We start from the raw sequence: 23,466 nt of genomic DNA on the forward strand, positions 1-23,466 counted from the left end.
TGCCACCTTTGGTTAGTGATCTTTCCAACCGCATGGAAACATATCGATTTACATTAGGGAACAACAGCAGGGACCGGGTCTGGCCACTGTTGCACACTGAAGCATGCTTCAATTAAGATAAATGGAGGTGACAGACAAAACAAACGCTGTGCGTACTGTACGCTCAGGCAAGCAGCGCACAGACACACACTGACGACATGTAGTACATGTGGCAGCTCTGCCACGCGAGTCTCCTCCTCTGAAGATCCGACATGATCACTATCAGTAATATTGCTTATCAGAGGCATATGCTCCATTTCCCTTGCATTCATTCCATCACTCATTCCTTCTGGTATTCGTGGAGCACTCTGAGGTCAAGCTGACAGTTTTAAGAGTCCACAATCATGATGCATTCAGCTGAGGTTGCTTCACGACCAGCGGAGAGTTAAATTTATGTCAGACAACAATGTGGGGCAACAAACTACAGCCTACATGTTGACCAAGTTTGTTCATCTTCACTGTTTTGTCGGCGTCTTCTTTTCATGCTGTTTTTCTTTCTCTTGGTTAGATGTTGCTCCACACAGCGGCAGTGTCAGTGGGTTCATTCATCAGCCACTGTGAATAGCCTCCATTCGCTCGGTTTAGCCATCAACAGATCGCATTACTGACACCAGTGAGCTTTTTATGCGGGTGGCCATGTTAAATTGCTTGTGCTGTAGCTAATAGGCCTTGGGTGCTCAGTGGGAGGAAACTGGTGGCGATTTGAGCCAGGACGACGGCCGGCCAGCGCTTCTTCGTGGATCTACATCAAGGCATTGATCAGTTCCTTGTGAACATTTTTTTTGTTTTTTAAATCATCTTTTATGTTCTTCTTGGTTTGTAGGCATTCCAACATTGTTGCAAAATGGTTTTCTGAAATTCTGTGATCCCACAATAAACAGTCATAAAACTTTTTTTTTTTTTGCCGAAACTCAGGAAGCTGTTTCTGTGCTGAAGTGCCCGCATGCCACAACAAATTAAAAAAAGAAAAGACTGCTCTGAGGCTTAATTAGTTATCAAATGGGCTTTCAACATGTGGCTTTAGGCTGTACTAAATCTGTAAGCCATATTGCATGTCTGTGTGGAGATCAACAGAGCCTATTTGTTTGTTCGGTGGGGGAATGAATATAAATTGGCAAAGTGAAATTTTCAAATCTTATCCAAAAGGGGTGTAGTCGGGGTTGAGCACGACTGCAGTGACGTGCCTGTAAAAATAGCGCAACTGAAAGCAGAACAAATGTTTGCAATAACAAACATGTCTGCCAGTAACATCGCCGTTCAATAACTGAAGATTAACTGCAGTTCGAACACCCAATAACTTAAAATATTCTCGACTTCAGAGCAGCAAGCAAGCTCCTCGGATCGCATGCCGCTGTATTATAAACTATGTAAAACAACAGCTGGGATGTGTCAGCATGTTTTTAGCACCACTGCATCTTTAAAGTGCTTCCATAATATAATTATCAACTTAATCTCCCGGGGCATTGGTGTGCCCGTTGCTTCCCTCCTTGTCCCTGTGTGCTTCCCTTTGCTCGGGCAGCGCATCGCACTGCGCGGTAGCCGTGACAGTAATTACACAAGGCAGCTTCCAACAATAGTGTTGGGCCAACAAAGGCTTCTGCTCCCCTCCGCAAGAGTCCTGGCTGTGTGCAGCTCAGCTCGTAAGTTTACATACCCGGGCACAATTTATAGGATGTGTACCAGTCGTTAAAGAAAAACACATTTTTACGATGTTTTATGGGATTTAAATTAAGCTAATTGGGGCATCACAGAATGGCACACTTCATAAACAAAATATAGCAATAAAGAAAATTACTAAGACGGTTCCTGTTCAAAAGTCTACCTACTGTTAGTTCATTATAGGGCTGCAACCAACAATTGTTTTCATTGTTGGTTCATCTGTAGTTTATTTTCTCAATGAATCAAGTCTTTATTTGGTCTATAAAGTGTCACAAAATGGTGAAAAATGTCAACTAGTGTTTCCCAAAGGCCAAGATGACATCCTCAAATGTCTTGTTTTGTCCACAACCCCGAAGGAATTCAGTTTATTGTCAAAGAAGAAGAAAGAAAACAGAAAATATTCACATTTAAGAAGCTGGAATCAGAGGATTGTCATGTTTTTTCTTGGAGAAATTACTCAAACTGATTAACTGAAGAACAGAATAGTTGGCAATTACTTTTATGGCTGTTGCAGCTCTTAATTGCCCCCTTCAGCATCCACGATTGCTTGCAGTCTTTAAAATGAAAGTCGTGGATGAGGTTCTTTATTTTCTCAGGTGTTAAAGTTGCTCCATGTCCCGTAAATTCTTTGGTCGTCCTGCTTGAACTGCACATTTGAGATTCCCCCAAAGTGGCTCAGTGATACTGAAGTGTGGATGCTGCGATGGCTACTCCAGAACTTCTTTCTGCTTTAGCCACTGAAGGGTCGAGTTGGTCTTGTGGTTTTGGATCATTGTCATGTTGGAAAGTTCAAGTGCTTCCCATGCGCAGCTTCCTGGCTGATGAATGCAAATTGTCCTCCAGTATTTTCTAATAGCATGCTGCATTTATTTTGCCATCAATTTTGACTGAATTCCCCGTGCGGCTGTAGCTCACACGCCCCCAAGACAGAGATCCCCCCTCCACACCCCACAGTAGGGATGGTGCTCTTTTTCTCATCGTTGCTTCTTGTTTATGCGTGTGACCATAAATTTCCATTTTGGTGTCATCGCTCCAATTTACTGTGTTCCAGAAGTTTAGAAGCTTGTCTAGGTGCTGCTTGGCACATTGTAAGTGAGCTGTTTTGTGGTGTTGGCGCAGTGACGGCTAGTTTCTCGCAACTCAACCGGGCAGCCCATTTTTTTGTTCAAGTATCTCCTTGTTGTGAATCTAGAAAGCGCCACGCCACTTTTTGCAGAGAGGTATTTGTATTTGAGCAGATGTTGCTTGTGGGATTGTTTTTGCATCTTGACTAATTTTGACATGTTTCTTGATCTAGCTTAGCATGTTTTGGTATCAACAAAATTCTCTAATTTTTCTTTGTCAGAGTTTGAACTCTAGGACTCTCTTACCGCTCATCAATCTTTGCACATCCTTTTCCACATTTCTGAAGTGCAGCTACCTTTTCTTGCAGGTCCTTTGACCGTTCTTTTGCTCTCTGCATGGTTTAGTACATGTATTGGTGTATAACTACAATCAAACTTCTCTTTTAAAACTTTGTGTGTGAACTTGTGTGTATATCATCATTTCAAATATTCAAGAATACGTACACATTTAATCAGGCCCATTTATTTGGGTGATTTAGGTTAAAACACAAAATTGTGAGATAATAAATGGCTTCATCCGACCACTAACCTGAAATAAAAGTAAAGTTTTCTGCATGATCATTCAGATTTTGCCAAAAAGTTTGTTCATATATTCTACCAGGGGTAATTAAAGTTATGAGCACAACTGTATTCACACCACCTCAAACTCAAACAGACACTCCACCCGTCCTTTCACACACGCACTCGCACACAAACACACCTCCCACTGCTGCACGGCCGCCACTAGCTGTTACAGTTAGCGTCTTACGGGGCCCCCCTCGGCACTGATTTGAATAATTCACTTATGGCCTTTTGTGATCCCGAGGGGCTCTCTCGGCCCCCCAGGCCGGCAGAGTCCAACTCCACTCAAGCGAGTTCAGTGTCTGTGGCACGAGAGGCCAGGCAGGGACAAAGCCAGTGTCATGCCTTTGATTCAAGCAACTAATGAGTTAGCTGTGAGGATGCTAAACGCATACGGCGGCTTCTCCATTCATGGTTCTCGACACATACAAGGGATTAGCATGGCTGGCCTGTCGCACTAGTTAACAGCTATTGTGTGGCTGATAAGTGCAGAGGGGGCAAACACACATGCAAGAGGGTGGGAGAGTGAGCCGACATGCAACTAATGTGCAATTTAACGTGGAATCACTGGGCGGGTAATTGCTATATGTTAGCTGCAGAACAGGCAATGGAACACCCTTTAAAGCAAAAAAAATGTATGCAACCAGTGCCAGCGTGAATTTTCTTTAGAGCTTGTGGGAATAAAAGTGGTCTCACCCACCTTAAGGGGCTGTTATTCCACCTTAAACAGTTTTATCAGTTAGCACACACATTGGAGCAATATAGAAATTCAGGATAAACCAATTCTCATGGAGGCGACAGAAACCATTAATCAAATTAAAGACAATCCAAGACAAGAAGTTGTTTCAAAATGGTTTAAATTGTTGGTTGTATAAGAGGTTGAGGAGAATATACATTTGAAAACATATTATGTTTAACAGTACATTTCTGGTACCACACTTTGCTAGAATTTCACCAAAAATTGTTTAAATTAAGACAAATACTGTCATTCTAAGCATCCATAAACCTATTTCTGTCAGACCCTGTTCACATCGAGCAAACAGTGTTTTTTTGCATGCCAGAATAAAGGAAAGGAATGATAAGACCCTGAGCACTGACATTAGGTTAATCATAACAATGAGAACACGTTAACATTTACACTGGAAATGTATGAAGCGGCCATACGTCTACCTTTGTATATAGAACTCATGCACGGAATTACAGACATCGCATGTGGAGGAAAGAGGAAGAAGAAAAGCCTGAGCACTGGCATTTAGCCTGATCACGCACTCTTCATGAAGCACATGGAGATGAGAGGTGATTTTCTTTCACAGAGGTCAGTGAAACACACAGAAGGGCAGAACCCCATAGGGAGGAAGAAGGGAAGAGGAGGAGGAGGAGAGAGAGACAGAAATGTGAGTCGTGGTCAGGGCTTAAGAAGAATAAAAAAAAAAAGGAGGAGAGACAGTTAATAGAGGAGGCAGAAAAGGGGTAACAGGGTGGATCTGTACCCTCATTTGAAGATGATAATCATGCATAAGAGCAAATTTTCTCTGCTCCAACAGCATGCACGCACACACACAGATTGGGACGTTGTGAACCATTATCTCCCTGGATGACTGTGATCAATACACATCACTAGATCTTATAAGGATTTAGTGATGTGTGCTGATGATAAAACTGATGAGGAGCTCAAATGATTAACTGAACAGTCAAAAAAAAAAAACTGCGTGAGAAATTGACCTGCTGGCTGCTCCGGTTAGCCTGAGTCACGAAGGCTCAAGGGGCGCTTTTGTGCAGAAAAACATGTAATTTGCAGCGTCACCTCATAATCTCTTACTCTCGTTTTACTCATAGAAAGTCTTGCAGTGCAACAGCTCCCGGTGAACTGGAGATTTCGTGCTACCGCCACCAGTAAAGCTCCGGCCAGTCGGTTTGTCTCCAGGCTTGAAGCGACATATGACATTTAACTGATATGATGGGCTGATGGGTTGACATCTCTGCATCCTTTGGGCTTTGATGCATTGCGTGCTGGAGGACTCAAATGTACAATCGTCCAGCAAAACTAAGGCATCCAGAAATCAGCGTGTATTCACAGCTTGTCAAGTTAGTACTAATTACCCAAGAAGTTTAACTGATTCCTACCTCCTAGTCCCTCTTGCGCTGTAATTGGGTCAAACAACAGGGGCGAACGAAAAGGTCAAAGGGTTTGACCCTCTGAAGGTTTGAGTGTTCAACTTTCAAAAAGGTTTAGACAGATGTAACAAATGGGTTAATGAGCTGTGCAGCCAAGTACTTAGTGCACAGTCACAACCTGGGAGCATATGATACTAGAAGCACAGGCCAACCTGAATAGGGCTCTTGAAAGGACCAATTGAGCCAGATTCTCATGAAATGGTTTGAAAACAAGATTATGAGGCTGCAGTGATGCTAGCAGCTCTGTGAGGCTGTACTTGGGCACAGCTTTGAGCTAAATGCTAAATTTAGCAGGCTACCATGATCGTGTCCAACATGTTAATTCACCAGCTAACCCTAAACATAAAGTACAGCTGAATTTTAAGGGCAGGCTTCACATAAAGATAGATCAACCCTATCTCTTCCTGAAGAGTGGCGTAGAAGCAGTGGCTCTATTCGTCACCATCTCAGCAGCGCCTTACTCCTCATAACTTCCAGCTAATTCCAAGATGAGCAAAGAGGTGGAACGTGAGTGGAGCTGAGGCGAGTCATGGGCTGTCCTGTAACTGTGCCCAACTGTCACTCAAAGTAAACATGACCATTGTTGTGCATCACTTTACGCTTTAATACAATTTAAACAGGTGGATTCTATAAAAGTTCACCACGAGAACAGTTGTCATGATCGGATCAATTAGCTACAGACAACAAAACATGTTTTTTGTACCAGGCTGTATACGTTTATTTCTGCTCGTGGAGGTCTACAGGGACTGACTCGCTTCCAGAGTCTGCCCCAAGTGGCCATTTGAGGAACTGCAGTGTTTGGCACGTCTGCATTGGCTTAATTTTTCAGCCTCAGACTTCTCCACTTGTTTTTAACATATGTGGTCATGAGCCAAAATACTGAGACCATTCAATTATTTGCCTCGGTGATGGTGATTGATGAAATGTGACACAAACATCAGAGTCAGTTGGATTCATCTTCTCTGCACAGTGAATAACTAAATGGTGAATCAACTGACAGACCGACTGACATAAAAACAAGTCATGGTGCAGCTAAAAATAATTTTAAAATATATATTTTTCTTTTTTCTTGTTTTTGTATCTTATACTTAATTATCTTAGGCATTTTACTGTTTTCACCATTAAAACACTGAGGCTACTTTCTCATTATCACAAGTTCTGCGTCGTTTACAACAAGTGCGTTATCAGGATGCAGCAAGAACGTCTGCAGATTCACTCGGCAAAAACTAGGACGGTGCCTCTGTCTTCTCTTTAATTATATATTGAACACAAATATATAGAAAGTGGATTTTGAAGCCAGGCCAATGTTGCACAGAATAAACACAAAACATGTAAGAAAATTGAAAGAGCGAGATGAGTGATGAGTCTAGTGCACTAACATCCATAGATGTGTACTGCACTGGACTTAAAAGGTCAAAGACAAAGCAAACAAGCTGTCAGTACTATTTAAAAGCACTATTTCAGAATGAGCACAGCTGTGGCTTGCAGTCTGTGATTCACTGGAAATTTCAACAGCGAAGGCATTTCTTTTTTAAAACTCAGAAAACAACAGCAAATTGACCACATCTTGACCTTTCTATTGCTAAACCTTTTCACTTCATTTATAATCCGTGCGGCTTGCTGATATGTCTTGGCCTCTGCCCTACCATCTTGTCTGCCTTTGGCTTCCAGAGTATTAGGGAAGGAAAAAAGTGTGGGGTCACCGAGAGTTTAGTAAACACAAAGTCTGTCTATAATGTGACCTGATACACATTTTCACCCCTGAGCAAAGACTCCTTTCAGAAGCTGCTATCACGCTGCAGCACTTCCCTCTTTAGGAAATCAAATGGTCTGCACTTACACTGACTCGATTAGATACAGACTTGACATGAAAAAGATTAATCCAAATGGCGGTGAAGAGGGGGGCTTACATCCATGAAATTCTTTTAAATTAGTCGATGATAGAATAAGGATCTAGACTGATTGTTTTGTCTTATTCCATCCTTCCGCTATTTCACGACGCTGGGTTAGTTACAAAACCGTCTCCTGTCTGCTGGCTGACGTCACGAATCGTGTATGCCTGGCGTGAGTCTGTGGGCTCCTCGGCGTTTCTCTTCCTCTTTTATTATAGCTCAGCCAGCAGTTAGACTCAGACAGCACACATATTGAAACTGCCTCACACACTTTTGCCAATTAGCAACACAGACGTATAGCGCAGATCTGGGCGCTGACGGCTGTTTGGAGTTCGGTTTTTGCAGCGCGTTGATCAGCACGTCACGTAACCAAACTTGGCATTGATCGGTGTACTTGCGCTGAAGCCTCTCATCACATTTGTTTGTGTCTGCTTGTGCGTGTTCCCATAACCTGTCAACACCTTGAGTGGACTGACAGCTATGAGTGAAGGTGGGGTTTTAATTGAGGGCCTCCAGACTCACACATTTATAAATATACCTCGCTGCGCTGTGGATACATTTACACCGTGGGCATTTAGATTTGTTTTGGTGGTAACATTAGGGGCTGTTATGATATATTGCAAGGTGGTTTTGAGGGCGAATTATTTACTCCGAGCGAAGCGGTTCTGCGCTGAAGTCATCTGAACGGTTTTCAGGTTGTTGTCATGGAGAGGCTTTATTTTCACTGTGCAAGAAGCGAGAACAAATTCAGGACGAAAGCCAAAACCGAAAGATCCTTCTGCAATGCATTGGCTGGTTTGTGTACATGTGTGTGTGTCTAAACTGATACAGATCAACTTTAGATATAGTTACACATATAATATCCCCAACCAAAGATCACGCCAGAGCGTAATGGACCCTCCAGTGCACTGCAGCGATCGTGTTACTAGCTGTGATTCCATAATGTATTTTTAATTATCACATTGAAAAGGCTTAATAATTGTGTAATCACTTTAAGTTGTTTTGGACTTTGCAACAGGTGATGGAAACCCTTTTTCTCTGAATAAGGTCTGATGTAGCAAAAAGTTTAACCCATGACTGATCAGCTGTTTCCACCTCTTTGGTGGCCGTTGCCTCTGGACAGCATGGCCTGTATCTGCTGACTTTAAAAAAAAACACAGTTACAACTTGTGCGATTGACAACAGTTCCTGAGGACTTCTCTTCCTTCTCTCGTAGGTGGTCAAAGTTTTGTTTCCCCTTCTTCTCCTGAGGATTTTCGATGGTTGGCAAACAACCGGTTTCGTTTCTGGGTTCTTCTGTTTTTTTTTACTGTCAGTGCGTAAGATAGCGTGCACCGCCACCTTCTGATGGCACCACGCTGCCCAGTTTATTCGCTCCAAAGCAGTTCGTGGAAACCGCTGAAAATTCAGGTTCGATCTTCAGCACAGTCCCTTCAATTTTTTTATTTTTTTGTATTTTGCTAGGTACATAGCTAGCAAGTCAACACAGCTCACTAAGACATGATTGTGGTTATGGTTACAGTGATTTGTTTTACTTTAAAACAACCACAGCCACAGGAGAGCAAAAAAAAAAAGAGCCGCTCTATCACTGCACAGTTTCATGCAATTTCTCTTGACAAAAAAAGTTTTTTCAGGTCTTGGAGGGCCAAAACGTCACACTGACCCTGTATCCTCTAGTGGCCCGGCAGGTCTACTGCACACGACTAGAATCTGGGCGGAATATTCCACATGTTAGATAAACGCTTTCAACGCAACTCAAAGTGGCGACAGAGTTATGATTGAGACATGATTGCAGACAGGAGAAGAACCTCAGCTTCTGCTCAATCAACCATTAATGTCTGGTACAACAGTGGAGCAAAACAGATCAACAACAGATGCCAAAAGCTAAACTCCGGTCGCTCTAAAATGAAATAAAAATTCAGATCAATTTATAATGAGTAAAAAAAATCTAATTATGTCTTACGAGGCAAATCATTGGGCGTTTACTGGAGTTATTAACCCGGGGATCTTAATAATTCGACGTGTTAATTAACGCCATTGAAACTTAAAAGCGGTTACACTAAAAACTTGAATTAACTTTAATTTAACCTTCAGTGCGTTCTAGTGTGAGCGGAGGCGGAGGAAAATTAAAGACAAGGAAAACAAACAAACTATAAAACACGCAGAGGAGACAGAGTAATATGAAGGTCTCTGAAATCAAACTGCCGTGAGTCAGCGCTGGTATGCTGGAAGAGATGAGGGACGCATTCCTCATATGTGATTCCAAGAGGGACGATGAGGACATAGAGGGAGATAGATACGGGCAATGAAAAATACATAAGGATCAGTGCCAATGCTTCTTTTTTCCCCCCCAGGGGTGTGATGGGGAATCTGATCGTGGTGACACAAGGAGCAAGAACTTAGATGGTGACAGATTAGCTTCTGTTGAGTTTCATCCGAGAAGTCAAAATAGTCACCATGGCAGTAATACACACACTTAGTGGACAAACACAACATGCATACACTTAAAACATTCTACTGTAGTCAGAGTTTAACACTTCAATCCAGAAAAGCTGAGTTCTCCTCCAGTACAAGCAGGTTAGTGCTCCAGTGCCTTGTCTTTTTTTTTTTTTGAGTGCCAAGTGAAACTTCTCCAACTATTCTGGGGATTTAAACTTCACAATGTAGCTTTACAATTTCTCCGAGAGCTCGTGTTTGCTTTATCAGAGACAGACAAAGAGAGGGAACGTGGCTGCGACAGACAACCAACCACAAGCTGCACTCCAACTTGCAAGGATGTGACCACAATACAAGCAAACAAAGCCCACAGAAGGAGCACAATGATGCTTGACATTCTTTGACAAACATGTCGTGCCAAGGGCGAATATAGTGCATTAGTATGAATTACATCAACTGACACAAAGCGTGTAACAGTGCAACACATTAGCCTTATTTATGGGGAGACGGGGTGTGCATTATGACGAGGGTCTGCCTTTTATTATGTGGCCTTCAGATTTTCAGCCTTAAAACTTCCATCTGATTCTGATCATAAACTCTGTTGACTTCTACTGTTGTTGGGGCCAGTTTCAATTTGTATCAGCCTGAAGGGGGACTGAGGATAAGAGAGACAAGAAAACAAAGGGAAGGTGATTGAAAAGCAGAAATCTAGGGGATGCCTCCTCGTCCGGCTGCATCAGAAATACAAATGTAAAGACTTGCCTTTAATTAGCCAATCATTGGAAAGCTACGCTAGCAGCCTGATTAAAATGTAGAGACAAAGAATATTCTGCTTTCAAATAATGAGGTAAAACGCGGCGTAACACAATCGCACAGAACAGACTCTTAAAAACACATATACACCGGAGGAGAAATACAGGCAATCGGGGCAGAAAGACAAACGAGGAGGGATAGTTAATCCTAAGGGTAAATATTTAACAAGCTCAGCAATTACAGTGAGGGCAGAGACCTAACATGGAAGAGAAGGGAATTACAGCCTGCTGACTGTCAACACACACACACACACACAGACACACACACACACACACACACACACACACGGACCTGCCTGATTGGGCATCTGCCGAAAAAATTTTATAGTGACCTAAAATAAAATTTCAATGAAAAAACATTGGACAAAGAGTTCCACACAGCCTGCAGGCTACAAACTGATGACTTTTGTTTCTGTCTTCTTGTTATTTTTTTTTTTAAAGGAGAGGTTTGCCCCTCTGGACTTGCAGCCCATTTTCACTGGCTCGGCAAACTTTATTAGAGCCGCGGTTTATAGAAACGTGACTATATGCATGTCAACATGTCCTGGCAGCAGAAATACGATAAGAAACAATTAAGACTAAGCAGCGAATGATGTGTTCACAGTTACGATTTCAGTCTCCAGTTGTGTGCTGAGGGACATCTGAAAAGCCTTCCATACATTTTATATAGTCTATGATAAAAGAGAAATGTTTGCTCAGTGGGGTTTTCCATGCGTCTGTGTGAAAACTTGGAGTTTCTTCTCGACCTACCCTGTGAGGGGAAAAACTAAAGATTTAATAGAAAAGTAATTGAGAGCACGATAATTAAAAAGATTATTTCTCTGCTTGGGAAGCATGTAAAGCAGCACATGGAGTCATCCCAGGTCATACGTGCCCGTAAACGCATCCCATGGAATATGATGATCAAGGGAAATTCGGTGAAGCGAACCTCTGTGTGATGTTGCTTTTTATTTACACACACCGTAGACACACGCACACACACACACACACACACACACACACACACACACACACAGCCTAAGGGTTTATTTGCATAAAGTGCATAGGTACACACTGCTCAGCGAGCTCCACCCTTGTGCAGTCACGCAACAGAGACAACTGGCAGAATCTCAGGGAGCTTCCAAAACCACCTGCTTCAGGATTTTCTGCCTCTCTAAACCTTTGAACTCTCTATGCACATAAGATATGAAATAGTTTTATGTAAAGCAAATGAATGCATGTTTCATAAATATTAAAAATAAATAAATAAAAATTAAAGATAGAGTCTAAACTGCAGTCGATTCTCACATCCAGTCAGTTGCAACTAACTGAAATGGACAACAGTCATGACTCAGGAGCGACTTCTCACAGTCCCCCCGGTGGACAAAAAGGTTCACTGCATCTGGAAAATCTTCACAATTCCTCTACGGAACAGTTTTATAAAGGCAAACGAAACTCAAAGCTGCAGGTTTCATAACATGTTTTCTCTCAATGACTCACTGTTGAAAAAAAAAAAAAAAAAAAGCAGACGATTATGACTGTTGTTCTAAACCACAGGAAGGATGTGGATGCGTACTTGTTGCTCATCTTAGCTTTATCTGAAAACACTCTGGCCACCTTCCATGTTTAAATTTCAGGGGAAAAAGGCGGCCATTGTGAGAAACAAGTGGATTTGCTAAAAGAGGGGGAGGGCAGAGATTCCAGATGTATATAGAACCAAATCCCTCATGTTCCACTCTAATTAATCTCATTAGTGCAGCATCAAAAGACGGCTAAGCTGGTCACTACTGCCACTGATAACAAGGCATCCAGCAGAGGCGGAGCAAACAAACACAAGCTCTGGAGTGAATGCACATTCAAGCGTTACAGAATAGATGATCTGAAAATATTCCAGATAAATATCACCTTTACTGTTGTTGTTTTTCTTTTAACTTTTAGCCAGAAAGCCTCTGGTAGCTGTTAGCACTGCCAGGCAACACACAGGCTCACTTTCAACAGCTTCTACACAACTTTCAACACTTCTAGCAGCTTCCCACACAAAATTGAATCTTGTCCATTTTCCAATCATTCCCTCCGCAGCCCTCGCTCGGCACCGACAGCCCTCAGCATCCCTCTTCATCGAAGCAGCGGTGGCCGTCTTTATCTCTGCGTGAGCCCTTATCCAGGAACGGCACCTTTAATAAGTCCGATTAGCACCTGTACTCCAGCTTCGCGTGATGGCTAAGCTAAGTGAGCATTCGAGGTGAAATAACTCAGTGTGTGTGAGTAAAAGTTGCATGACTGCGGCCAACAGGATGCCAGTTGTTGGGTGCCATGCCAAACCCAGGCAGCGGATGATGGAGATTAAGGGTACTGTAAGGATCAGGAGAGGAGAAGGTGAAAGAGGAGAGCCACATGTGCTGAGGAGGACATGGCAACTTTCAGCTCGTCAGACCCTAACAAATCCCTCTGCCAACTTCTCCAAGAAAACAGCTTTACATGAGAATTTTCTTTCTGCCCGCAGGACTAGGACAGCAGTGAACCTCACAGGACCTCTGCCTCTCCACTGCTCTCCCTCTCCCCTTTATCTCCCTTTATCGCACGAGTTTTTCCTCGCGAAGCAGAGGGAGGAATTCTTTCATTTTCTTAATAAGAAAAGCACCTCTTGTTTCTGGAGCTGTCACATCCAGCTGTGCCAGTAGCCTCCGCGTTGATAAGGCAGCTGCCAAGGCCACCGGCAACAGAATACGTTCTGAGGCAGCACATGAATATTTGAAGCGGATTGTGGAGCAACGCAGGGAGACGGAGGGAGGCGGTCGGCGGACAGCGGAGGGGTGGGAAAACAAGAGTAGGCCTCAGTGTAATTGCATGTGACTAAAAGACACAAAGGGATAATGGGGATTTGGAGGGGACGAACAGACAAAAACACAAACAGTTCCTCCGATCTGCAAACTATCTTCACATCACAAATCACCCTCATCGACTAAATAAAACTTGTTTCCTTAGAAAAATACTACGTGAGCTGATAATGCAGAAGGTTTTCAGGCAGAATCTTTTACCTCAGTTAAAGCCACACAGCTGAAGGGGTTCTTAGAGAAAGTTCACCAGTTATTACAAAACTCTTTAAAAGAGTGATCCAGAATAATTTTGTACAAAAAACAAACCCTCAGCTACTTAATTGCCTCTGACCATGACATGGCCTGAGCGTGGCAGTCACAGAGAAAAAGCATTTAACCGACACACTCTGGTAGTGGGCGAGTTTTTTCAGCTTCTGATCAATATTTGTGAACGATATTGAATATCTTTAAAGTGACCGAAACATTATGTCGTTTTCCAGCCTACTGAAACCACAACACTGTTTACCACTTAGAAAACTAGTACTACTACAGTTAGTGCCACTGTTAACATGTGTTTGCATGCTTGTGTGGAATCTTATCAAAATGTTTCTCTAGAATCAGTATTAAAGTAAATATGTAATCATTTATCAGAGTTGGCCAACAATGTGTCAAACATATTTATCAGTCTGACTCATATTAATTCAGCAGCTTCCTACTAACTTAAAGCCTCACTCACACACACACACATGCATAAATAAATAAAAACACCCAAGTAAAAATGTGATAAAAATGTGATTTTCTGACCTCCTTTACCTTGGAAGAAACTCTTGACGCGGAGGTAGGAAACTGCAAGGCGCAGCACTGACAGCTTGTCCAGCTTAGAGATCACATCCGGCGGGAACGGCAGCAGACTGGCCAGCCGGTCCAGTTCAGCGTTCAGCCTGTCCCGGTGCCGCTTGGACGGGTTGGTTTTCTCATTGGAAGACGACGGCTTCCTGATGGTGACACGAGGACAGAGATAGATGGGGCTCAGAGGCGATCCGGGAGCATGTGTGTGTGTGTAAAACAATCACAAGTCATATGTTAAAATAAAAGCTGTTTCAGAAATAGCCCCAAAGTTGATCGTGCAACTTTTCACATACTGGATTACACTGAGCAGCAGAGCAACAAGTAGTAAAACAGCAGCAGCAGCAGCAGCAGCAGGATCAACGTGTTTAACTTCACTTACTGGAGTTCTGCTAAAGTAAGCGGCAAAGTTAGTTTAAATCTGACTCACAATACACAACACAGGGCTTTTTATTAAGCTATCGGCTGAATAACGTTATTAATTATCAGTGATATACATATTTTAAATTGTAAACTGTGTAAGTAAGATGAAGTATTTAACGTACCACAAAAATGTCCAAACACTCATGTCAGCTCAGTTTCAGGTTAAAAGTAAAGCACCGCCTGACTCTGTTTGTTATTATTCTGATTATTACAAGACTGTTTGAAGAAAGTACCGCTCTGAATTATTTTCTTTTCAGAAAAAGGGTTCTACACAGATACCTGCCAGTTAGTTTTTCCTCATTATAATGACACAAAACTGCAGGATCGTGATTTGTCTGGTTTATGGCAAAGCAGCACAACATGCAAACACAAGCAGACACACACAACCAAATAAACAACACTGTGCACAAGTCCCGTCTTTCTTTAAACTCAGCCTTCCCAAATACACCGTGCACCTCACTGAGTCGCAGACAAGTCTCTTAAAAAAAACTTTTTTTTCTTCTCACAACAGGACAAAACAAATGATTAGAGCCTTCTGTCATATCAGATGTCAGTCCCTATAAAATATCTCTGCAGCTGACATCAATCCTGCAGTTTTACATAAATGTAAAATCAGCTGCGGCTGTGTCATTCTTCTTGGTGACTCCCGATATTAGAGGTATCGGACAGACGGCACGATCCTTCCCACCGCCGCAGAACATTAAACACTCTTTAGGCACACAGTTATTTGTGTGTTTTAGTATGGTGTACCACAGCTCTACCAGCTGAACCTAACATGAGCCACATATGTTATGACCAGCTCAAATTTCCACAGCTGAGAGTTTCTGTTTATGTCCAGCACGACAGAATACTTTTGTGTGAATAGTTGTACTTTGTTTAATGACCCGACGAGCAATTATATCTTGCACCACTGGAAAAATGTGCAAAGAAATATATGTAAGGTTTGATTCGAGCATTCAGTTAAAGTTTGCTCCACTTGCATGATAAACAAAAAAAATGACATTGTCATTCTAATATTTAAAAAAAAAGGAGCATTCACTTGTAATTAAAAGCCCTGCAAAGTTTTAGTGGCACAACCAGCAGGCGCAAAACTATATTAGGATCCTCACACAGTATCGGTTTGATGTGGCAAAGACTTTCAGATCAGCAGCTAAGGCAGGGCAAAACATGAAAACTTTATAAATGCCACAGGCCTTGTTAAATTACCACTTCCCTCTTCAAAATCTTATATAACCTGCTAGTCAATATTCATGACATCAGCTGACAAGATTGTCCAAAAATAATGCGTCCTCTCATGTAAATCCAGGGACACTTAAACCAGCAGCAAACAACAAATGCAAACTGTGACTCCTACGGCTGCATGCAAACTTTCAAGAAAAAAAAAAGATACTCTGCGGGCTAAAACTTGCAACAGCTGACATTTTGGGAGCGAGAATAAGGCAAATAAATTTCATTTACAATTCATTTTGGCTATCTTGATGCATTTGTTTAACTTATTTATTGCTGTAAGAGTCTTATAATTAAATAACTTAACAATACATTTCATATTATTTATAATAAGCAACCAAAAATGCATCTCTCCACTGCTACATTTCTATTAAAAACTACCAGGCAGTACCATGTGGAGCTTATCAAGTTATTTTCAACTCTTTATGCTCAGTATAAATCATAAAGCTAAGAGAGAGAAAAGTTTCTGTTGCACACAACCAGGCTAGGTAGAGGAAGAAGAAAAAAAAAAAGCAAAGTGAGCAACCTCAGCAGGCACTGATTTAACAAATGCACAGTATTAAAGAGCGCTCCTTAACTGTTTTTGGATGGGCTTCCTCCTCTTTCTGCCCGCATACATGCAGTCTCCCGGAGGGATCATGATATTGCGCTCCGTGGAGGTAACAGGTGCGCTGCGGATGAGAAAGAGCAACTTTAACTTTTTGGTGAAGCTGCACAGAGAAAACTTAGTAAGAGGGAAAAGAAATGTGAAAAAAAGACATGTTCAGACTCGTTGTTGCACATTATGTCACTAAAAGTCATTCCTTTGGGATCCAGTAGCTTCTGCAGTAATTCCAAGCATCCCTGAAAATTAAGTAAATTAACTACTTCGAAACAATCCAATTAAGATGCTGGTAATTTAGAGTAAATGTGTGAATCTGCAAAATAGCCAATTAAGATTTATTATAGGCGTTATTGCTTATTAATAATTATCATAAGTGAAAATAATAATAAATAAATACCAGCCTGTGCAAGTTGAATGCAAAATAAAAAAGTGCAGAAAGCATGCCGGATCCTTGAAAATGCACCATGAATTAATAATCACATTAAAAAATTCAACACACATCAAATAAAAAAAATGTCACAGATTACAGCACTAACCTTAAATATCTGTTGGCCTCAGTTAATTCCAGTATAATGTTTGCTGTTGAGTCACATTCACTTTAAGCGCTCGAGAAAAAAAAGAGAGAGAGATGCGTCTCCCAGGGTGCACCGACTGCGATAAATCCAAGATAAATGAAAATAAAGCGCAAAAGAGGTCCTGCGTTGAGCTCCGAGCTGATGTTTTCATCAGCTCCGCACTGCTCGGGGCAGATGTTGGCTGATGCTTTATACCCAATTGAGTCGCCTTCACTTCCTCGCGTTTCAGGTGGCGGATTCCTCTGAATGATATGTCGAGCCCTTCGCACGCAACTCTCTGCCTCACAAACACGGCGACAGCGCACACACAAACACACGCGAGGCTTATGCTGCGTTCAGGTGCCGTCCGTACACGGGGGGATTTGCGTTTGTGTTCACCGCCTACATTGCGTCCGTGTTTTATTTTGATTTAATTCTCATTGTGAGAAAATAGCTATTTATTTTTACCTACCACCGAGGCTGGCATTCGTTTAAACAGATTCCGCCAACGTTAAATAGCTGCGTGTCAGTTAGCATTGTTAGCTTCACTTTGTAGCCTGAAGTAGCTACAGCTTGTGTTGGACGTCAGACAAAATGCTAGCGAGAAAACAAGCTAAATCATGAGTCCTACCTGCGTGGCAAGACGTGTGTGTTTCTTATATATATGTAAAATAATTAGAAATCTTATGATTCGTGTGTACATTTACGAGCAGCACTTGAAAGTAGCAGTAGCCCAACCCGACCCGAGCCTTCAGCTGGAGCCGCGAGGGGAGGGATCACACACGGAGAGCAGCGGCAGCGCACAGCCGCTCACTCTCACCGAGGCTACCGGCGGTCGACGGCACTCACGGACCGAGAGTTATTTTTTATTTTATTTTTTCCTTTACGGGGACGCTTAAATTCTACATCGAAGAATGCCGCACTCGAGTACAATGCCGGGTCGGACTGGACGGGGCGTGTGAAAACTAATTCTGCGGATTCCAGATGGTTCTCTGGGACAGGGGTTGTAGCAGCTGTTGTCAAGTTCCCACACACACAAACGGGTTTGCACAGGAAGTACGAGACCGCGCCTTCAAAACAAAAGCACTGACGTGTCACGGAGTTGATATTTAAAGTCACCTGCAGAGTCTCTGGGATAAATTATCACACCACTGCGAGTGTGAAGGGACTAATCAAGGTGGTAGCTGGCATGTCTTTTGAAGCAGATTTCAATTTCGATTGTTTGAAACGCGTCTGTAAGGGTGAATTTGAAATGTATAACCGGAAGAAGGCATGTTAAAGTGAACCATTGACAGAACTGTGCTCGTATTGTGTTAAATATTCGACATAGGATTTAATTGGTTAATTAAGCCGCGCCATATAAATAGGCGTTAATAGTCCTGAAAGTCACTGCATCTTATTTTTTTTATTTTTTTTTAAGTTAGATTAGTTCAACTTTATTGTCTTTGTACAGAGTACACGGACCTAGACAATGCAATGTAGTTTAGCATCTAAGCAGAAGGACAAAACAAGAAGTAAAAGTGCAGTGCAATGTAAGTTATATTAGTGGAGCAGCTTTAATGTTTGTATGAATGTGCTTAGATATATACAGCATTAACAGCATGAACAGTGCATGTAAGATATATCCAAGATGTGTGAGTTATATCAGTAGTATTTGCAGAATGGCCATAAGCACTCAGTATGAACAGATGCTATAAGAACAGTAAGTGTATGAGTAGAACAAGCTGTGGGCAATATAGGTGTGCTAGATAAATAACAAAAATAAAGGTAGATCAGTGTAAATACAGAGATAGGATTAAATGTGTTGTGTAGAAACAGATTCCCGTTCATATATTCAGCATTGCCATTTTTTAAATATTTTCATCGCAAACCTCAACTGATTGAGCGATCTTACGTCAGTGGACTTTCTGAAGCTACAAATGCCTACAAAAATCAGTTCTGGTCTGGTATCAGAAAACAGCTTTTTGTCATGTCACTGCGGGAGGAATCGTTCTCCTCATTCTTGTTGGTGTATTAAAAATCTGTTTGACTCTAAACTAATAAAAGTGTTCTGTTGAAGTCTCTTGTCTTGTCACTGAAGCCCATAACAGGCACCAGAAAATACACGGTAGTCTACTCTACTGCACCCTGGTGTACTAATTCACGCACTACAAACACAAGCACACACTCGGCGATTGTGTATTGATGTGTAGTAAATCATGCAAGCCCGGCTATGCTCCAGTACACTTCTCCTCTTTAAACATAGGTGACACACTACAGGAGATTTCCCTCGGTGGTGATGTGTCACACACCCTATTAAGTACAGAAATAAGGAAATATGACTGCAGGCGATGTGTCTCTCTTCTATAGCAGACTGACATTAAACTATGCATGAGTACAGAATACGTCAAATTAACAGCTATACATCACCAATATCATTTATAAAAGATACTAAGACAGTGTCAAGCCCCATGGACAACTTGTGATGTGGCTCAATCTAAGGTTTATGTGAACCAATAGGATTATTTCTGAAAAGCTCTGAGTGATGTTTGTCTAACTAAAGCTTTAATCTGCAAGCTAATAAAACGTTCTGACAGCCGACAGCAGCCAGTGGGCATGTTGGCAGCGCGATGAAAGCAGAGTAAATCACTGTTTAATCACCACTGGTCCCTCGATAATGTCACGTTTAATGCATGCAGTGTATGGAACAGCACACACAACAATGGCAAGGAAACCTGATAGGTTTGTCATTAAATCAGCATTATTTCCCCCACTCTTCTGGATGTTTTGGAATGTAGCTCTCAGCAGTCAGACCTCGCCATTGATGGAGCAGATGGCAATCGGGCTGCTGTATCAGAGTGTCCATCAGGGGAGATGCTTTATTTGTTGTGACAGGTGGAGTTGGGGATCTGAAGAGGTCCTAAGGTCCTGTTAACACTGTCAGTGGCTGCCATTAAAGCTACAGGGAGCTTTGGTATCGATGCAAATCCACTGGCAACACTATCCAAGCTGCCTTCCAGATTAGCCCGGGCTTAAAGCTCTGCTAACGCTGCTGGGGCAGACCTTCGCACGCAACTGTGCATGCGTGCGTGAGTGCATGTTTCTGCATGTGTGTGTGCGTGTGTGTGTGTGTGTGCATACAGTAAGTATGTGGCTAAATACACATTTCAGAATAATGACCATGGAGCCAAATAGGACTTACTGAAAGCCATCTGCCAGGTGCAATAGTGTGGCTTTCATTGATTAAGATGTCCCTCTTAGCATCACAGTGGGATTTCAGGAGACGTGCAGCGTCGTGACATGACAAGTCTGATTCTAATGGACATTCATAATTGATGGGAGGGTCAATATTGGAAAGTAACAAACATACACTCATTTCACTTCTGTCACTGTCACTTAGAGAGAGCTCATTTCCCATTAAGTGCTACATGATTGCTCAGTGAGAAGGAAACAATATTTGCCAGTGCAGGACACACAACACACAGTACAGCTGCCAGTCTTCACTTTGCACACAAATAAGTGGATGTAAGAGAACTACTAGAGAAAACATGCTGGAACTGAAGTTGTTCGCCTACATTTTATCCAATACTAACAAAAGTGGTGCCCATGGAGGACTCTGAACTCAGAAAGCATGAAGAGAGCTCTTAGTCTGGCAAGTGCTGCTGAAAAGCAGGAATGGTGTTGTCAGGATTTGTGGAGCCAGAGTATAAGCCATGACCGCAGAGAGTTGTTAATGCAAAAGACTCAGCTCAGGAGGTGCTGTTAGGTCAGAAAGGAGGCATGTTCTGACCATTAGGAGTACTCACGTACACACAAACAAAAGCGAGGCTTCCGCTCTTCATTTTCATGCACAAACCATCACACGTTGACCTTGAAGTGTTTAATACCACATTTGAACAGACTGATGTTTATTTGGGGACAATGAACGGATCTGCTTTGATCTCATAAGACCGCAGACCTCAAATCCAACGTAAGAGGCACAGATTGAAAAAGCCCGTGATGGCCAAAATAAATCAGACAAAAGACTATCATCCTTAAAAAATCATTTTATGACAGGACCGTGAAGATATTCTTGTGCAATACTGCCATTCCTGTTTACATTCTGAATAATGTGGAATGTAACGTGAATCAAAAAAACATGTTTCAGAAATAAGATTTTATGTCAGAAAAAAAATTGTTATGGTATATTTTTGCATCCCATTCTAGCACACATTAACATCACATATGGTACAGTTTTATATCAGCAGTAACATAACACACCAAAACACCTTCACACATTTCTGTCAGTGTCTATATCTTTGTCAGTTGGTTTGAGAGAGAAAACTACGCGTTGGGACTGATTTGAGTTTTTTAGAGGCTCACACGGAGCCCCCTCAGTGTCTCTGTAATCTGCTCCATCCCTCGGCTGTGGTTCTATCTGTGTGAAGTGCATAAAAAAAAGAAGTGGGGGGGGGGACGAAGAGGCCAACAGAGAGGGCCACGGTGTTGCGTAACACCCAGGATGCTGGGAAACCCTGCGAGCAAGTGAGTCACTTTTGCGAGGATGAATGTTGACAGTGGAACACAAATGTGAAACCAGGCAGCAACTGTTTGCTTTGCACAAACAATACAAAGGGCTATGATAGTTATACATGCTGGTTATTGGATGTGCTTCAGCTTTTCTTAACAACTGTTTAGGTCTTCAGTGAGGTGGAGGGAAAAGTGGGCAAGAGCGAGAGAATGAATCAGAAATGAATCAGCACAGAAAGCAAAGTGTAAAATATGAGATCACTGTGCTGAGTGAAAGCTCCAGAGGCCTTAAATCTGAAACCATTGCTCCCCACTACATCACAGAAGTATCACAGGACACACACACACACACACACACACACACACACACACGTTATAGTAAAGCCATTGCCTTAGGTGATGGGCATCTGAAAACCGCGCCGGCTTGTACAGCCAGAGGCCGATGGCCACAAAGTGAATTTCATGGAAACGGCAGAAAGCTTTTTGAGAAGACTCCCAAATGCTGGGAAAATCCTTTATATCTGTCCACTTAGGCAAAATGTGTCACCACTGGCAGCGTAAGTCACTCACTTTGCCCTTCAATCCCAAATACCTCCACACACACACACACACCTGATGGAGCACAGCACCATCGCAATTCATTAAGGTTTAGCACCTAATCGTAAAACCTTGTGTTTCTTCTTCAGGTGAAATAAATTGGGAGAAAGAGTGTCGGTGGATTCCAAGGCAAATCCTCCACAGGCGTCGCTTATTCCAGCACTTTTTAAAAACAGATGAACTGGCTTTAAAATTGGCAGATTTTTTACTTGACCCCAGGTAAACGATCTGGTCTGAGTCCCACGATTTTGCAGCACATTGGCATTTGTGAATTTTGTAAAAAGTCTCCCCACGTTTTGGATTCGTTCATCCTCTCCGCTGAGGACTACAGTGTGTACAGCTGCAGCACAAGCACAAGGAATGGAGATCGGAAAACTGCCACCGACGAGAAAATTGATCTCTAATGGGGATCTTAATTTAGGCTTCAAAGCAGACAGACGTTCAGTCAGCCTGTTTTACCACAGACAGGAGACCACTTTCAGCGTACGAGGCAGACATCTTGGCTGAGGATCTTACCAGTAAGAGGGGTAATTAAAAAATCCAGTTACTAATTAATTTTAAATTCTGTAGCTTCTCTACATTTTGTTAAAGAAACAATCGTCTTGATCCCGAGTCTCTATTTGCAGTTTTATGAACTGCGTGCACCCATGATCTATGTCTGTTGTTCCTCACAACAGCACGACTACTGTATTGACAGCTACAAACAATATTATTAAATGTTATTCAATCCAATCAAAACCGTATGTGAGTGAAAACAATTGGGAGGAAATTGAATGAGTCACTCCATTTGCTGCCCACATGCCACAGCGATGTTAATATATTCCAAATGTACTCCTCTCTCCTCCAGTTTCTTACAGCTCACATATGACTGTACATCTGAGCACTCAATCTGCCACAGCGCTGGAGAGGAAAGCGTTCCTCCGCTGAGCGATGCTTTTCATTAAACTCTACAGGAACCCTGTCGCCTGTCTGTCGGGCCAGTCTATATCCAGGTCATCAATAATGATTTCAACAACGTCAGTGTGTTGCTATTTGGTCATGTTTGGGGATGGTCTGTGTTGCTGAACTTCAGGCGGAGTGGTTTGAAGAGCTCATCGTTCTAAACCGACACATTTTTCAGCTCATCTGTCTCACATGGTGACAGTAGATTCAAAACACTCGATGCCGATACGTGGCCGTGCATCTTAGTTAGCTCGATTTGTTGAGTCCAGGTTCAAGTTGTGTTTCGCAGGCA

The 23,466-nt window shown here is 42.3% G+C and overlaps 1 protein-coding gene across 1 annotated transcript in view; it reads right to left on the reverse strand.

Annotated features, from left to right (window-relative positions):
- LOC103371639 (uncharacterized) overlaps window positions 1-17,393 on the reverse strand; it is a 70,822-nt gene extending 53,429 nt beyond the window's left edge. Inside the window, exons 1-3 of the mRNA XM_008301029.1 lie at window positions 17,130-17,393; window positions 16,568-16,660; window positions 14,307-14,488 (exon numbers count right to left, since the gene is read on the reverse strand). Coding sequence (XP_008299251.1) covers window positions 14,307-14,488; window positions 16,568-16,629 — 244 coding nt within the window. The 5' untranslated portion in view covers window positions 16,630-16,660; window positions 17,130-17,393. The remainder of the gene's footprint in view (window positions 1-14,306; window positions 14,489-16,567; window positions 16,661-17,129) is intronic.
- Window positions 17,394-23,466: the final 6,073 nt, after the last annotated feature.

Source organism: Stegastes partitus, unplaced genomic scaffold (assembly GCF_000690725.1).
Source record: "Stegastes partitus isolate 25-593 unplaced genomic scaffold, Stegastes_partitus-1.0.2 Scaffold1623, whole genome shotgun sequence".
Classification (NCBI taxonomy): Eukaryota; Metazoa; Chordata; class Actinopteri; family Pomacentridae; genus Stegastes; species Stegastes partitus.